This window comes from Siphateles boraxobius, unplaced genomic scaffold, assembly GCF_051911475.1.
Source record: "Siphateles boraxobius isolate OS27281-9 unplaced genomic scaffold, OSU_SipBor_1 9, whole genome shotgun sequence".
Lineage (NCBI taxonomy): Eukaryota > Metazoa > Chordata > Actinopteri > Cypriniformes > Leuciscidae > Siphateles > Siphateles boraxobius.
In genome coordinates this window covers 28,780,562-28,796,844 of record NW_027509219.1, presented here as the reverse complement: position 1 = coordinate 28,796,844, position 16,283 = coordinate 28,780,562, and the positions used below count along the sequence as shown (strand labels likewise).

Genomic DNA, 16,283 nt, shown 5'->3' with positions numbered 1-16,283 from the left:
AGATAGATAGATAGATAGATAGATAGATAGATAGATAGATAGATAGATAGATAGATAGATAGATAGATAATACATGTATCTCTCCTGTTTATCTCTTCTCTAGCTGTGTATTTTGGAACAGTTTGCTTTTCTTGACTCATTAAAAAACCGCCTACGACTAGATAGTTCTCAGTCCTCTCTAACAACAGTGATTACTGTCTGTATATTATTAGTGCTCAGAGGGAGACTCGACCCCAAGTGTAATGCAACCAATACTTTTGTTGTCCCTCTCTCTCCCTATCTGTATCTGTAATGGATCTCTTTGTCAGTGTTTGGTTTAAAGTTGAACACAGTCAGTCGAACAAAAGCAGTAGAAAGCATGAGTGTATGTCGAGTCGACTGTATCTAATGCATCTTTGCCTTAGTATGGAGATGATACACAGCTTAGGGAGAAAAGCCACTGAAAGTTACACATATGCCCCTATTATATTTACAATGTGTAGTTTGTATATAAATCAGTTAAATCAATTGTTATCTAACATTCAATTGTTGGTTTTATATGATTATCAAGTCTATTAAAGAAAGTGTTTAAATTAATTCCAGGGGGCAAATATTAACCTTTAATATTAAATTATTAATAATATTATTAATAATAAAAATAATAAACCTAATTTCTGGCACTGGTAGTAAGAATAAATTACTTTTGTACTTATAGTGGCTATTTTGTTGGAAATTATGTTCAACATTTCACTGAGGTACATTATTAAATGACATGGAGCCTAGTGCAATCAACGTAAAAACCCAAAGATGAGCGAAAAAGTATGTAATGGGTCATGATATATTTTGTCATTCATATAAGGTTATTTTACGATGCTTACCTCATTGCTGTTACACTGTCACCTCATCTTCATCTGTATCTATTTACGTCTATTGTATCAAACACTTCATGATGGACAGCAACTCAGCAAGCACAAAGTATTTCACTTAAAGATTACTTATAAGAACTCATAAACTTACTAATGACCCAATTCACTGTAGGTGCAATCTCCACATAATAGCATTATAATTGAACAATAAACAGTTTTGCACTGTATATGGAGAACTAGCATGACTTTTGTATGTCTGGTCAGCTTCAGCCTTCGTTACAAAGTTATTTGAGTCCAGTAACATTAAAAGTGGCCTTTGTTTTTATCTTCATTCGCCCTCTAGTGGAGAAACACCTATGAGCAACACTCGTCATAGCCCTTCAAGAACTCGTAATAGAGCTCCAACCAATCAGCGCGCAGATCAAAAGCACCTGCCCCAATCAGGGCTCACATCAACAGGAAATGCAACAATGGAGGCGAGCATGAAGCCCGTGGGTGTGTGACAGCATGTCAACGTCAAGCACAAATCTACCAATATCATAAATCAGGGTTTCTGAACGGATAATTAACTGTAACACGTGTGAAATCGACAAATGGCTCCGTGGTCGGAGAAAATGCTACAACTCCTGCGTCGAATGAATAACTTTCATTTACCAGGTGGGGAAATAAATTGACAGAACAATACATTTGCATGTGATCCAGTGTGAATGGACAAGTCATGTATGGGTTGGTCTTTTTTAATTTTATTTATTGATCTGTAAAATACTTCGAAAAATCAATTTATACTGACAAAGATGACGAGCAATTACTAAAACATAATTATATTTGTAAAAATGTTGATATATATAAACACTTTTTAAAAGTTCTGTAATAATTGCCTGTATTCAAGGTGCAAGGAAAATAATTTATTACTGTGATATCACTGTGTTATTACATGTAAAAGGCATTTATTTACTTGACACCAGTGCATTATTTTATTCCAGGTTCTAGTTTAGAGAGCTGTCTACGTTTTGAGGTGGCTGGAGAACAGGTTGGATGGATTTCCCCCAAAGTAGCATCAGTTCTTGGTCGTTTTCCTTCTGTCTTCAGACCATATGGGAGCTCTATAACCTTCTGCTCCAGTGTTGACACTTTTGAGAGCAGATCAGTGGCTGTGGATGAGGTCTTGCAGGAGCTGAGAAGAGAGGCATCTTTCACCTGTCTAATAGGCTGGAGAGATGAGGTGAGACATCTATGGTTCATGCTAGATAGGTACCCATCTTCACCCTTACTCTTTAAGCATTTGTTTCAATTTGTTCCAGTGTCAGAAATAATGAGCAATATGTGTTTCAAGGGCTTCCAATATCATGTAACACAACACATCATGACATCAATTTACATTAAAAAATATGTTAAAGTGTCCCTATTATGCCTATTTTAAAAGTCTCCAACAATATATTTACATGGATCCTAGGCCAAAGAAACGTTATTTTCTCATAAAACTACATTGCAGCATCACCTCTTTTCTCACAGTGTCTGAAATGGTTTGATGAAGGATTCTGTCTCTCTAAACCCCTCCTTTCCGAAAGCCAACTCTGCTCTGATTGGTCAGATGGCCCAGTTTGTTGTGATTGCTCTACCACTTAGGTCGTGTGTCAGAAACAAAATTTCCATTAGCATATCTGAATGACAGGCCCAGTGGTTATCAAATTCTTCCAGGCCTCAGCTACAACTACAGTGTTTGAGGGCAGGTCAAAGTAGACGTTGTCCGTGAGCAGCCAATGAAGACCATAGGCAATTATTTGTTACAAACCTACGCAGGTTTCGAGCAGGAAGTAAGACTGTAATTACAGCAGACACGTTTTCGGCAGTTCAGAATCAGTTCTTTCTTTTGGAAGACAATAAGTATTTATCGTGAACTTTGATCTTTTAAACTTTGCAGACCTTTTACATTCAAAAACAGCTACAGGTCCTTCTCAAAAAATTTGCATATTGTGATAAGGTTCATTACTTTCCATAATGTAATGATAAAAATTAAACTTTCATATATTTTAGATTCATTGCACACCAACTAAAATATTTCAGGTCTTTTATTGTTTTAATACTGATGATTTTGGCATACAGCTCATGAAAACCCAAAATTCGTATCTCAAAAAATTAGCATATCATGAAAAGGGTCTCTAAACGAGCTCTTAACCTAATCATCTGAATCAACTAATTAACTCTAAACACCTGCAAAAGATTCCTGAGGCTTTTAAAAACTCCCAGCGTGTTTCATTACTCAAAACCGCAATCATGGGTAAGACTGCCGACCTGACTGCTGTCCAGAAGGCCATCATTGACACCCTAAAATATATGAAAGTTAAATTTGTATCATTACATTATAGAAAATAATGAACTTTATCACAATATGCAAATTTTTTGAGAAGGACCTGTATATTACACACTGCATGAAAGTTATATCTGAAAAAGCATAATGGGGCACTTTAAATAAAAAGCTCCAGAATAATTCACTACTTTAGCATACAGTAGCATTCACTATAGACCCTGATTCTTTTATATTTATAAGAGTGCATTTCTTTTCAGCAATACGCTGTGATGCCCAGGTATTGCGATCCTCCGCTGATGTATATGGAGAGAGCAGCTACAAGTATGTTAATAAAATATTAATTTCATGTTTCTACTTTGTCACAGACCAAGTGACACTTATAGCTGTTTATAAATAATGGTCAAACACAGGTCTGTTTGGAGTGAAACGGTACGGTGTCCATGTCAATGGCTACACTCGGGATTCAAGTGGCAATCTTAATATGTGGCTGGCTCGACGATCTCTGACCAAACAGACGTATCCAGGAAGACTGGACAACATGGTGATTTATTAATACACAAATTAATCAGTTCATAACGAGTGTAGTGCCACACCAAACTAACAACATTGGTTGAGCAAGAAGTTGAACCTCTCAAACATGCACTTCTGTTTAAACTTTTGGGGTCAGTATTTTTATTTATTTAAAGAAGACATTAATAGTTTTATTCAGCAAGGATGTATTTAATTGATCATAAGTGACTGTAAAGTAATTTATAATGTTACAAAGGATTTCTGTTTTAAATAAATGCTGTTCTGAATTGTTTATCAAAGAATAATGAAACCGTTTTCAACATTGATGATAATTAGAAATATTTCTTGAGCACCAAATCAGCATATTGGAATGATTTCTGAAGCATCATGTAAACTGAAGACCGGAGTTATAATGCTGAAAATCACAAAAATATATATAATATATATAAAACTGTTATTTTTACCCTCTGGTGCTGTTCATTGATTTTTGACCTAAAAAATCTAAAAAAAAAGATTTTATTTTTTTCATCAGAATGGTACAAAATAAAGGTTTTGACATTTGCTATGTGAACAAAAAAAATCATGGACCGTTAAAAGGTTAAATGGTCATGAAAAAAAAATCACACTTGTATTGTTCGCGGCCAAAAATTACCACAATGGAAATTAATGGGAGGGTGATTCAATCTATTGGAAACGTTTGGTACTGCGGACAAACAAAATCTTACTGAAAGCAAATTTTTTGAGATATCAACCTCAAATTTGGAACACAACTTGTTTACGTTTATGGCTTTGATTTAGGAAAATATATATTTCATATAAAATTGAAAATGGCATTTAAAAAAAATGTATACCTTTTTTGAAGTTCACTTTTTAAAACTTGTTTCACTTCAGCAATAATATGCCATGTGTCGTCTTTAAAAAAGAGACCAAACTTAAATCTGTGCTCCAACGCATTCAAGATTTATGAAATCTAATTTCCCCATCCATGCTCAAAACGTGAATAAATGGATTATAACTACTGCTTAAATATAATTTAGTATGGCGGCAAATCAATGCCAATAATAACCGAGCGCACAACTGATGTTGGCGCGCGCGGTAAATGACTTTCGCGAGAGAATAACAGATCTACACGCGAGGAAACGGGAACTCGCGAGCTCATTCATACTCTGCGCGCTCATGACATCTCCTTGTACGCAATACAAGCCCTCGCGCGCACGCATGATCATTTCACACGCTCTCGCGCGCACGCATGATCATTCCACACGCTCTCGCGCTTGATCTGCTCTCGCCTGCTGCTTTTGCTCGCTCGAACAATTTTATTTTTGACAGTTGAGGGGCGGGACTTCCTGTTTTAATAACCTCAAATGTCATTGGTTACTTCCCATTTTCCGGAAGTCAGTTGTGATTGGACACCTGTCCAATGACTCGTAGGCTAATTCACTTGACTTAAGACATCACTTAATTTGTCTTTTATTGTGGTTTATTAATGTGTAATGTGATTTAATGCATTGTTAATGTAGAATATATTCTAACCAGATACTTTATTAACAGAAAGTCTTACTAGTGTTTGCATTGTGTTGTTAAAGGGATACTCCACCAGTTTTTCTTAATAAACTATGTTATTCCCTTAACTAAGACGAGTTGATACATACCTCTCTCGTCTCAGTGCGTGCACTATATCGCTCTGTATTGCCGCAGAACTATGTTAGCACTTAGCTTAGCCCATGCATTAAATATGGGCCAAGCAGAGAAGCGACCAAACACTTCCACGTTTTCCCTATGTAAACACAGTTACTCGAGTAGTGTAACTTGACCTGGGCTGGTGACACAAAATAAACCGTTGCGCTTTTCTAAGCGTTTAAAATTGATGACTATATTGTATGGCGGAATTACCATAACAAGTGCTTTTGAGCACTTCGACTTGGCGCAATAATATCTTCACTCGTGAAAAGTCCTCTTACCGGCTCCCGCTTCCTCTCCCCCTCCCTCTGACATTTCCGTCAATACAACCAACGTGACATGCGCCGGCAGTAGTAGTTCGAGCGGAGTTGACGAAGTAACAGGTTGTTGGAAGCTAGTTTGTGTACAATAATGGTTAAAGCGTGCATCGTAAAGGGTTGTGAAAATAAGGAGAATGTACATAGTGCTGTCATTTTTCACCGAATTCCAACACACCACATACAGCGGAGAGCTTGGTTGAGTTATACGGTTTAAGGCTTATACTACATGTTTCTTTCTGAGCTCAGTCCTTATCTAAATAAAACAGTAACTTTTTATTTCCTGTCTCAGAAGCGCACTGATTTCACAGATATGTTACTCAGCTAAGGTTACTGACACTTCCAGGACAACTAAATACCATGCAAAAGTACACTTACAGCGTTGGGTGATGATCCTCTTTCTTGTGTAAGTGATCTGAATATTGTTGGTGTAGCCTCATCCTTTAGACGTGTTCCTGTGCAGGTATAGTCCTCCTTTGTGAAATGTTCGGAGCAAACACGCCACTTCTTCAGAGTCATCAATGGTGTTTTGGGATTCTTGTTCAAAGCAGCTAACCAAGCTCTCCGCTGTATGTGGTGTGTTGGAATTCGGTGAAAAATGACAGCACTATGTACATTCTCCTTATTTTCACAACCCTTTACGATGCAAGCTTTAACCATTATTGTACACAAACTAGCTTCCAACAACCCGTTACTTCGTCAACTCCGCTCGAACTACTACTGCCGGCGCATGTCACGTTGGTTGTATTGACGGAAATGTCAGAGGGAGGGGGAGAGGAAGCGGGAGCCGGTAAGAGGACTTTTCACGAGTGAAGATATTATTGCGCCAAGTCGAAGTGCTCAAAAGCACTTGTTATGGTATTCCGCCATACAATATAGTCATCAATTTTAAACGCTTAGAAAAGCGCAACGGTTTATTTTGTGTCACCAGCCCAGGTCAAGTTACACTACTCGAGTAACTGTGTTTACATAGGGAAAACGTGGAAGTGTTTGGTCGCTTCTCTGCTTGGCCCATATTTAATGCATGGGCTAAGCTAAGTGCTAACATAGTTTTGCGGCAATACAGAGCGATATAGTGCACGCACTGAGACGAGAGAGGTATGTATCAACTCGTCTTAGTTAAGGGAATAACATAGTTTAATAAGAAAAACTGGTGGAGTATCCCTTTAAGAGATATTTACAGACTGTAACAACACATTTCCATGGTTATTAGCATTGTAAATCTACCAAAATTCATATGTATTTTTACATTTTGTATTTATAACACTATCTAAAATATCTAAAAGAAATTGGAGAAAAATGTGAATGCAAAGTCATATTTGCTGTAGTTCACCACTACATTACCACTATACCCCCAACAGTTATTTACGTTTATCCAACCAAAATCAAATTGGATCTGAGAACCTCAGAATGTAAAAAGTAAAAATGTCCATTAAATAGTTGTAAATATAACAAGGGCTTTGAATAAAAGATAAATTAATTGTTTATATCAATAAGAAAGAGTTTTTGTGTAAGCTTTTTGTTTTCATCCTGTGTATTACTATTATGTCATTTTTGAGTGGTTTATTATATTTTATATTAAATGTAAAAGGGGTTCTGGCAGCATGAATGCCTTTTATTTTTTTAAGATAGGCTATGTTATGTTCAGATGGGTTGTAATCATTTATGCTGTGTGCTTGCCTCATACTTTCTCTTATTAAGTTGTTCTCACAACACATGCAAACAAAACGGCACTGTTTTTGAAGATGTCTTTATCACATTTCTGTCTTTATCACATGCTTGAACCTTACTAACTGAACAAATGTTACTGCAGGAAGTGGAGGAAAAAAAGAATGTTTTACACAAAACTCTTAGTGACTTGCATGCAGACACCCAACTATACACATTCATTTATAGATTTAACACTTAGTCCTGACCCTGGAGGATCATGTTCTGCAGAGTAAAGCTTGTTCTCATACACAGATATGGCCTATTTATGAATGAAATTCATGCATGTATTTGTCATTTAAACTGATGCAAACAGGGAAAGAGAGTAGAAAAGATGTATTAACCTGTCGCCCCCTCTAGTGGCCAGCATTAAGTATTACGGCCTTCATTGCTCAGATTACGCAAATCAATGGGATTTTTTGGGAAAGTAAGTCTGACCAGTTAGAAAAGATATAAGCGAGTCTAACCAGTCTGAAGGTCTGAGCCAAGTTTGGTGAAGCATTAAAGTTCTAGGCGGAGTCAATTTCTCACAATAATAATAATAATACTAATAATGTTTAAATATATGCTGGCTTTCTCAAGCCAACAAAATAAAGAAGACTCCCGAGACACATCGACCATTTCAGTATGTAATAAAATTGTATTAGTTTTATAATAAAACTAATAACATTTTAAAGGTATGTCGTGCTCTTAAACCGACATGATTTTAATTAATCCCAAACCCTGCTAATTTCGTCAGTATATTATACGTTCACTGATTCTAGCGTATCTCTTTTCTGTCTCTTTCTTTTCATGGTAATGAGGCAAATACAATGTAGCTTACAAAACGTTAGATGATTAAGATCACTATATAATGTTGTAATAGCTACTTTGCTGGATTTAAGATGGGTTTAATAATTTGCTGGGTTTAATATTGTTCATCTGTATTCGGTAGCAAATTCTGAAAAGGCATTTGTAAGCTATAATTAATGCTGTGTACTGTATCTTAACTTACAAAGCCAGAACCCCTTTTACATTTAATATAAAATATAATGAACCATTTATATTACGTAAAAATGCATAAGAATTTTGGTAGATTTACAATGCCAATAACCATGGAAATGCGTTGTTACAGTCTGTAAATATCTCTTAACAACACATTGCAATCACTAGCAAGACTTTCTGTTAATAAAGTATCTGGTAAGAATATATTCTACATTAACAATGCATTAAATCACATTACACATTAATAAACCACAATAAAAGACAAATTAAGTGATGTCTCAAATCAAGTGAATTACGAGTAATTGGACAGGCGTCCAATCACAACTGACTTCCGGAAAATGGGAAGTAACCAATGACATTTGAGGTTATTAAAACAGGAAGTCCCGCCCCTCGACTGTCAAAAATAAAATTGTTCGAGCGAGCAAAAGCAGCAGGCGAGAGCAGATCAAGCGCGAGAGCGTGTGGAATGATCATGCGCGCGCGGGAGGGCTTGTATTGCGTACAAGGAGATGTCATGAGCGCGCGCAGAGTATGAATGAGCTCGCGAGTTCCCGTTTCAACGCGTGTAGATCTGTTATTCTCTCGCGAAAGTTACCGCGCGCGCCAACATCAGTTTTGCGCTCGATTATTATTGGCATTGATTTGCCGCCATAATTTAGTACCATAAAATCCCCTAAAAATACAAAATATAAAATAAAAAACATTATCAAGCTAATATATAGTAGGTCTACAACCATTTCATTGAAATAATTTTTTTTTTCATTTTTGAACAGTACTGTACCAGAGGGTTAAATTGTAATATTGTTTCACAATATTATGTTTTTACTGTATTTTTTGATCAAATGCAGTCTTGGTGATCATTAGAGACGTTTAATAAACAATAAACCTTACCGACCCCAAACTTTTGAATGTTAGTGTAAAAAGCTATCAATATATAAACATATGGAGTAATAAATAAAGACTGCAAAATTGTAATTGTGTGCTATATAAATTACTACTGTCTTTTAGAAGTACATTAGCATATAGATGACCTCGAAGATAACAAAGATAACCACAAATCTCCAATTTTGATTTAATTGGGTTGATTTATAAAGGATTTGATTTATCCTACAGGCAGCTGGAGGACTGGCAGCAGGCTGTAGTGTAAGGCATACATTGGTAAAAGAGTGTGGAGAGGAGGCCTGCATCCCTCCAGGCCTGGCAGAGCAAGCGCGTCCCGTGGGAACTGTAAGGTGCATAATCCTTTCTTTTTTTTCATTTCTATCCCACTATTTCACTTAGGTCATTGAAAATAATTTAGAACCTTTTATGAAGCGAAAAAGCTATTGGTGGTAACTGATGATTTTTAAGATTAAAGATGCATGTTACCGTTTTTTCCTATTCAAAATCTTTCCCAGATACCAGGGTAGATTTAACTCTCTCAACTCTTTAGCAAAAGAGACTGATTAAATAGACAGAAATAGCCTCCAACTGGCAGGCTTCCAGAGAAATATTGCCAGCGCCTAAGCGAAGATGACCAGAATTCAAGTCTGGAAGATGTCACTGTGATCAAAGACATGAACGCCTGTTGTCACAGGCATAATTTCTGCCTGGAAACGGTTTACTATGTTTAGCTAAATTGAAAGACGTTCTGCAATCTTGAATCTTCAATTCATGCTTCCCTCTGTCTCTGTAGCTACACCTACGAAGATGACGAAGGAATATTTACCGAGTGTCAGTTTGTCTTTGATTTAGAGCTGCCTCTCAATTTTCAGCCTCATATTGGAGACGGAGAAGTGCAAGCATTTTACTACTATCCAATTGAGAAGGTAAATGTATCCCATTGATTTTAGGGTTGAATGCTATGTGATGTATTTTTTAAGATAAGCTGTAACAAAAGTTTGCTTTGACATAGATATCATTTTACATGTAGTAAATTGTATGCAAAAAAAAAAAAAATTCTGCATAGAAAATATCTCAGGCAGCTATATTTGAAGGGCGGTTTCTATATAAATGACAAAATGTGTGGAGTTTCCTAGATTAAGGGGTGGCACATCTTACCCCCCATTCTCCCCTGTCTGATGTGTTGTTCTCAGGTGAAAGATCTCCTGGTCAGTGAGGAGTTTAAGCCAAACTGTGCCATGGTGGTTCTGGACTTCCTCATCAGACACGCCATCATTGAGCCAGACTCAGGTTTGGTGTCAGATCACCTGGTAGAATTTGATAGTTTGTCATTTATTGTGAGAAAAACTGTAACCTGCGTTTCCTCTCATTTCAGAGCCCTATTATCACGAATTTGTGGCTGGATTGCACAGATCACTATAAAGACTGACTGGCGATGTGCAACTGGTCAACTTTCAAAAGATTGGTATTTATTTGATCTACCTCTGCTTTTAACTCCTGACATTGTCAGCATGTGTACTCGTTTACTGAAGTCCACATCTAGCTGGTGAAGAAATGAGGTATTTTACGCAAACATCAACTGGAGAAGAGACAAAATAAAGACCCAAGAAAAATTACCCTATAAGAATTTATTTTTTTCAATACATTTCAAAGAGTCTGTGGAAATCCCAAGATGCACTGGTATACAAAAGATAATTGATGCATCAAAGGCTCTTTTTTTCTTAGAATGAAATGCAGAATCTCTTCTAAGAAATTACTTGCATTTAATAATATGGCATTAAACAGCTCTTTCAAAATCACATTTCGCTACGGTTTTCCTTCTTTTTTCTTTTAAAACGTTTCAATTCTAAGATACTAGAATTTGTAAAATACGCAAAAAAGATATTGTATAAGCCAGTAGAATTTCACAAAAAAATATGAAAACATACAGTACAGGAGAAAAAGAAAACAAATGTGAGTGAAATGGAGGGAGTTTCTCATTTACACAGTGAGATAAATATTACTTTTATTTCTGCACACCAAATAAAAGCCTGTCATGCAGGCAAGAGGAATATGGGGGAAAATTAAGTTACTGTCACCTATTATAAAATATTGCCAAAATCGAACAGTGTCTTGACAGTCAACATACAGAGCTGCAGTTCTGCTTTGATAAAACCGAAGTTTCTTCTTCTTTTTTAATTACAATACATGAGCAAGCACATAAAATACTCACAAAAAAAGGTGAATTAGTATGATCATTGCTTAATGCATCTTACTTCGACTTTTATAGGCAAATGGCAAAAAAGTACAAGATATATATTTAAATCTTATTGAAATAAAGAATTGTAAGACTACCACTACTTTCCGCTATTTAAACCAGTGACTAAACCGTCAATTTTGCAAAAGGACAGGAGGGCACAGAGGAACCAGTTTTGTTAACCAACAATATTAGCATGTTAATGTAGGAAAAAAAGATCATTAAAAAGAAAATCGTAGTACGAAGGACAGGCATGAATGATTTACATAAGACGGCACTGGGTTCCTGGGAGGTTTATAAAGGGCATCATGGGAGTATTACGTTGCGTGGCCAATATCTTGAACCAAAAAAAACAACTCCCTGCTTGACATGTAGCACACATGATGTAGAGTACTAACTAATGCCTTTTACACCCTGAATAATGCACTTAGTGCCAAAAAAGGAATCTTTCTGGACCAAGTCGTTTGTTTCTGTTCTTGCTTACAGTGCTGATCTTAAAATCAGAAGATGTGCTATGGGGCAAAGAATACATCACTAGTAATCCCATCACAGTCGGTGATTGTGAGCCACTGTGAAACCACGCCAATCTTTATTTACCCTACAAATACATTATCCTTATGCTTGTGATCAGTCTGAAGGCTTAAAGGTCAACTAATCTTGATTTGAAAAAGGACTGATGGCCATAAAAATGTTTAAGTCCCTTTTTTGCCAGTGCAGTTGTCCCTACTATTTTCTGTAGTTTCCTTTGGCCTGGATTGAAAATGACCCTCCCTGACCCCCCCGAGTACATAATTAACACTAGGGGCGTTTCTTCCCTCTATTTGCAAACTTTTATAGCGCTTTCATTTTCCTCGGCCTAGTTTGGTTACCCCTTTCCCTCCCTCGTTCTTTCTTTTCATCTCTCGTTCTCTATAGCAAAGCGCAGGCATTCTTTTTGCCACGTTTTTTGGCTTGGAGCGCCGCTCTAGTGGCCATTTCAAAAACTTCCCTCACACCATCCTTAGTTTTAGCTGAACACTCAAGGTAGCCGAAGGCATTGATGCGGTTAGCCATGTCTCGCCCTTCCTCTGGTTTAACTGGTTCCTGTTCAAGGAAGAAATCATTGAAAGGGCATTAGTACACTTCTTTATCTCTAAATACAATATAATAACATTGAAACACAACCATTTTTCTCTTTAGTTCCATTATTTTTTTGTCATCTAACTTTTATGTTATTTCCATCTAAATATAGTGACTGTTTTATAAAAATCTGTATAATATCGGTTTAGAGTAGAAAGTGTTAGCTCACACACCTGTTTCATCTTCAGCAGCTCCCGTCGAGTGTGATCATCATTCCGTAAATCTTTTTTATTACCCACCAGAATTATTGGAACATTTGGACAGAAATGTTTTACCTCTGGCGTCCATTTTTCTGGGATATTCTCTGTGTAAACAGAACAAGGTTTTCAATACAGTGACCACAGCAATTTGGTCTTAGTATATCCATATAGTCTCAAAGTATTTAAAGCCTAAATTAGACTTGTATATAATTCATATTAAAGACGGATTATCTCACCCAAACTGTCAGGGCTGTCTATGGAAAAGCACATGAGGATGACATCAGTGTCTGGGTAGGACAGGGGCCGCAGCCTGTCGTAGTCCTCTTGTCCAGCTGTATCCCATAGAGCCAGTTCCACCTGACAACAAAATGATTAAAAATGATATTATCAGCATTACAATTTGTGTAAAAAGTTCAATAATTATTCAGTTTTTATTTATAATTACACTATCATTCCAAGGTTTGGGGTCAATAAGATTTTTCTAAAGAAATTAATACTTTTATTTAGCAAGGATGCATTAAATTGATCAAAAGTGACAGTAAAGACATTTATAATATTCACATAAGATTTCTATTTCAAATAAATACTGTTCCTTTGAGCTTTCCATTCATCAAAAGAATCCTGGATTTCCACAGAAATATTAAGCAGCACAACTGTTTTCAACATTGCTAATAGTAAGAAATGTTTCTTCAGCATCAAATCAGCATATTAGAATGATTTCTGAAGAATGACGTGACACTGAAGACTGGAGTAATGATGCTGAAAATTCAGCTTTGCATCACAGGAATAAATCACTCAATTTTAAAATCTATTAAAATAGAAAACTGTTATTTTAAATTGTAATAATATTTTACAATATTACTGTTTTCAATGATAAAATCCAGCCTTGGTGAGCATAAGAGACTTCTTTCAAAAAGATTTTAAAATCTTACTAACCCCGAGCTTATAAACAGTGTTTCATGTTATATATTGTATATTTTAACTATATTTCTATAATGTTATATAAATGTATGTATATTATAATTTGAGTTTGTCTTCTTACAACAGCATAAGACAATTACTCATTGTGGACCCAGAATAAACTGCATATAAGTTCAACTTCAAACTGCTCTAGAAGAGAAACATGTTCTGTAATAGTTTGATGTTAGAAGACAATCTCACCTGCTTGCCATCCACCTCAATATCAGCAACATAGTTCTCGAACACTGTGGGAACGTAGACCTCAGGAAACTGGTCTTTACTGAATACAATGAGTAAACACGTCTTTCCACATGCTCCATCTCCAACGATTACAAGCTTCTTACGAATTGCAGCCATCTGTCACACAAAATGGAAAGATCAGCCAATAATTACAGGAGGCAAGTGAATATTTTCAAACGTGAGACTAGAGTGGACTTAAAATGAACATGGTACCATTTAAAGCCACCTGTGTTAAAAAGAAGCCCAATATGTCTTATACTTCACATATTATTAAAACATGTATTTAATCAAAGAACTACTGATAGAAATGAACAATGGATTACAGTTCTGGAATTTGACATTCCTGAGCATCCATTCAACAATAACCTATCATCACTTGCTAAGTTGCTATAATTTTGTCCCCACAATGAAAATGAAAAGTGGGTGAAGCTCATAAATTAAAAGCTTGTGTTGTTAGCCCAATTAATTAAGTTAATGTCTAAGTGGGCATATTATGAACAATTTGGGGTCAATGGCGCATTCCTATACACCAACTTGACAAAAAAGTTATATTTATGAATTATAATTACAGACAGAGCATGAGCATCTTTTACAAAGAAGCCTATTAAATATTTACTGAATGTGGTTACAAATGTTTTTATTAGATTTTGTTGTTCTATTGGCAACTCCATATTCTTGTGAATTCCATGTTTTCAAATATTAAGATTGCGTTCATTCATCAACCAGTTTCATTACTGGATACTAAGAAGAATAGCTTCTTTAAGTGCTCTGAGTTAGAAAAATGTATTATTAAACAAGTTTGTGTTTAATTTGAATTCATCTATATATTTTATGTAGATATGAGGATTGTTAAATTTCACTGATATCTAAAAATCATTTATTAGAATAAAATGTTACAAAAAAAAGTATTTTATTTTAGCAGGGCAAGTAAACATTTTAACCACTTCTCTGATCAGGCCAGTAGAAAAATCGTTAGTGTTGAGCCTTGTAATAATATCAGATTGCATGTATTTATTAAGATAAATAGATTATTTTGAGTAAAATAAAAAACTAATTTATCTCATGCTTTGAATTTTTTATATTTAAAAATAAAACAACATGTGAGCTTATGTAGTACATGGTCTTATTAAGTAACTGACGCCTATATTCATATTTCAATACATAGTCAATCTGTACACCGTCACCGGGTTCTTATGTTATTATAGCACTGCAGCATGAAACTCCACACACACACCGCACCCTACTCACTGATACAAGTGTTTTGCCAAAATCTGTCACACATCGGATTAAATCAACCATTAAAACAGCTGAATGCAGTCAGGTCAACCTATGGCTATTGTCACTCAAGTAACCTTTTGTAGTTTAACATTGAGTCAAGCACTGATTCAACGAGACTGGAGTCTTAATTGGGAATAAAATAGACGTTAAAGGGGCTGGCTGCTATGTTGGAGAATAAACTAGAGATGGTGATTAAAACAGCCGCATGTCTGAGCCAAATGGATCAGTCCCCGGTTTACTCCCTATGCTAACTGGGACGCCTAATCTCACGCCCTAATAATTGTAACATTAGCACAATTTGGCTTTGATTCGACTGGATCCATAAATCAACACTTGTATTAGCCTTTCCTGACGTGTTACGGTCTTGATAATTGGACTTTAATACGATTATAGACTCATGTTCGGCACCTTGTTGTTCGTCCGTTTCCGTCATCATCACACTTAGCCTATTAGCACTAAGCTAGCCGCATATAAAAGGCATAGTTTTACTCAATGGACTGGTTTTAAAAAGGTTACTCGGCAATATTGGCTCTAGAACGTCTGGGAAATTAATGAACATATCGATTGTAAGTACCAGAGGTGTTTTTGTATGCGTATTTACCGTTTTCGTTACAGATGTCCTCGCTTTCTTTATCTTTCCTGTACGACCCCAAGGCCCCGCCCCGCAGACAGTGCCACGCCGCTAAGACACGCCCATTCACGATCGTTTCAACCAATCAAGAGGTAGAGACGTCCAAAAGCAGAAGAACAGCAACATATCTTTCGACTTATTAGTTCTTCTCTAATGTCGTTATTTAACTAATAATATAAATATGACATATTCCGGAAACAGTGTAATTTTTGAGGATACTACTGATGAGGTTAAATTGTCTTTTCTCTTGTATCTGTTTTCCCATTTTATTTGCTTGATTCGATAATTTACTATTTTCTTCATTTATTTTAAATTATATTTATTTATAATTTTGTTTTGAAAAGATCATCATTCATCATACTACTTTCTTACGAAAACAGAAAATA

At 35.9% G+C, this 16,283-nt stretch overlaps 2 protein-coding genes across 2 annotated transcripts; one reads left to right on the top strand and one right to left on the bottom strand.

Annotated features, from left to right (window-relative positions):
* The first annotated feature begins 1,278 nt into the window (after nt 1-1,278).
* tpk2 (thiamin pyrophosphokinase 2) lies at nt 1,279-11,032 on the top strand. Its single transcript, XM_077223651.1, has 8 exons — nt 1,279-1,502; nt 1,829-2,067; nt 3,411-3,474; nt 3,564-3,694; nt 9,465-9,583; nt 10,027-10,159; nt 10,427-10,523; nt 10,609-11,032. Exons 1-8 carry the CDS (start codon nt 1,439-1,441, stop codon nt 10,653-10,655), a joined length of 894 nt encoding a protein of 297 aa, XP_077079766.1. The 5' UTR covers nt 1,279-1,438; the 3' UTR covers nt 10,656-11,032.
* On the bottom strand, nt 10,847-15,925 carry rhoaa (ras homolog gene family, member Aa). The gene is made up of 5 exons (XM_077223653.1): nt 15,868-15,925; nt 13,950-14,105; nt 13,025-13,145; nt 12,762-12,892; nt 10,847-12,552 (listed from the first exon to the last, which is right to left on the bottom strand). Exons 2-5 carry the CDS (start codon nt 14,103-14,105, stop codon nt 12,379-12,381), a joined length of 582 nt encoding a protein of 193 aa, XP_077079768.1. The 5' UTR covers nt 15,868-15,925; the 3' UTR covers nt 10,847-12,378.
* Nucleotides 15,926-16,283: the final 358 nt, after the last annotated feature.

Bases quoted from the DNA above. Each gene is read 5' to 3' on its own strand.
- rhoaa (XM_077223653.1), bottom strand. From the start codon at position 14,105: ATGGCTGCAATTCGTAAGAAGCTTGTAATCGTTGGAGATGGAGCATGT. The intron at 12,893-13,024 runs GTGAGATAATCC...CTGTTTACACAG, and splicing joins AGACAGCCCTGACAGTTTGG to AGAATATCCCAGAAAAATGG. The intron at 12,553-12,761 runs GTGTGTGAGCTA...TTCCTTGAACAG, and splicing joins AGCTGCTGAAGATGAAACAG to GAACCAGTTAAACCAGAGGA.
- tpk2 (XM_077223651.1), top strand. From the start codon at position 1,439: ATGGCTCCGTGGTCGGAGAAAATGCTACAACTCCTGCGTCGAATGAAT. The intron at 3,695-9,464 runs GTGATTTATTAA...TTTATCCTACAG, and splicing joins CAGGAAGACTGGACAACATG to GCAGCTGGAGGACTGGCAGC. The intron at 9,584-10,026 runs GTGCATAATCCT...CTGTCTCTGTAG, and splicing joins CGTCCCGTGGGAACTGTAAG to CTACACCTACGAAGATGACG.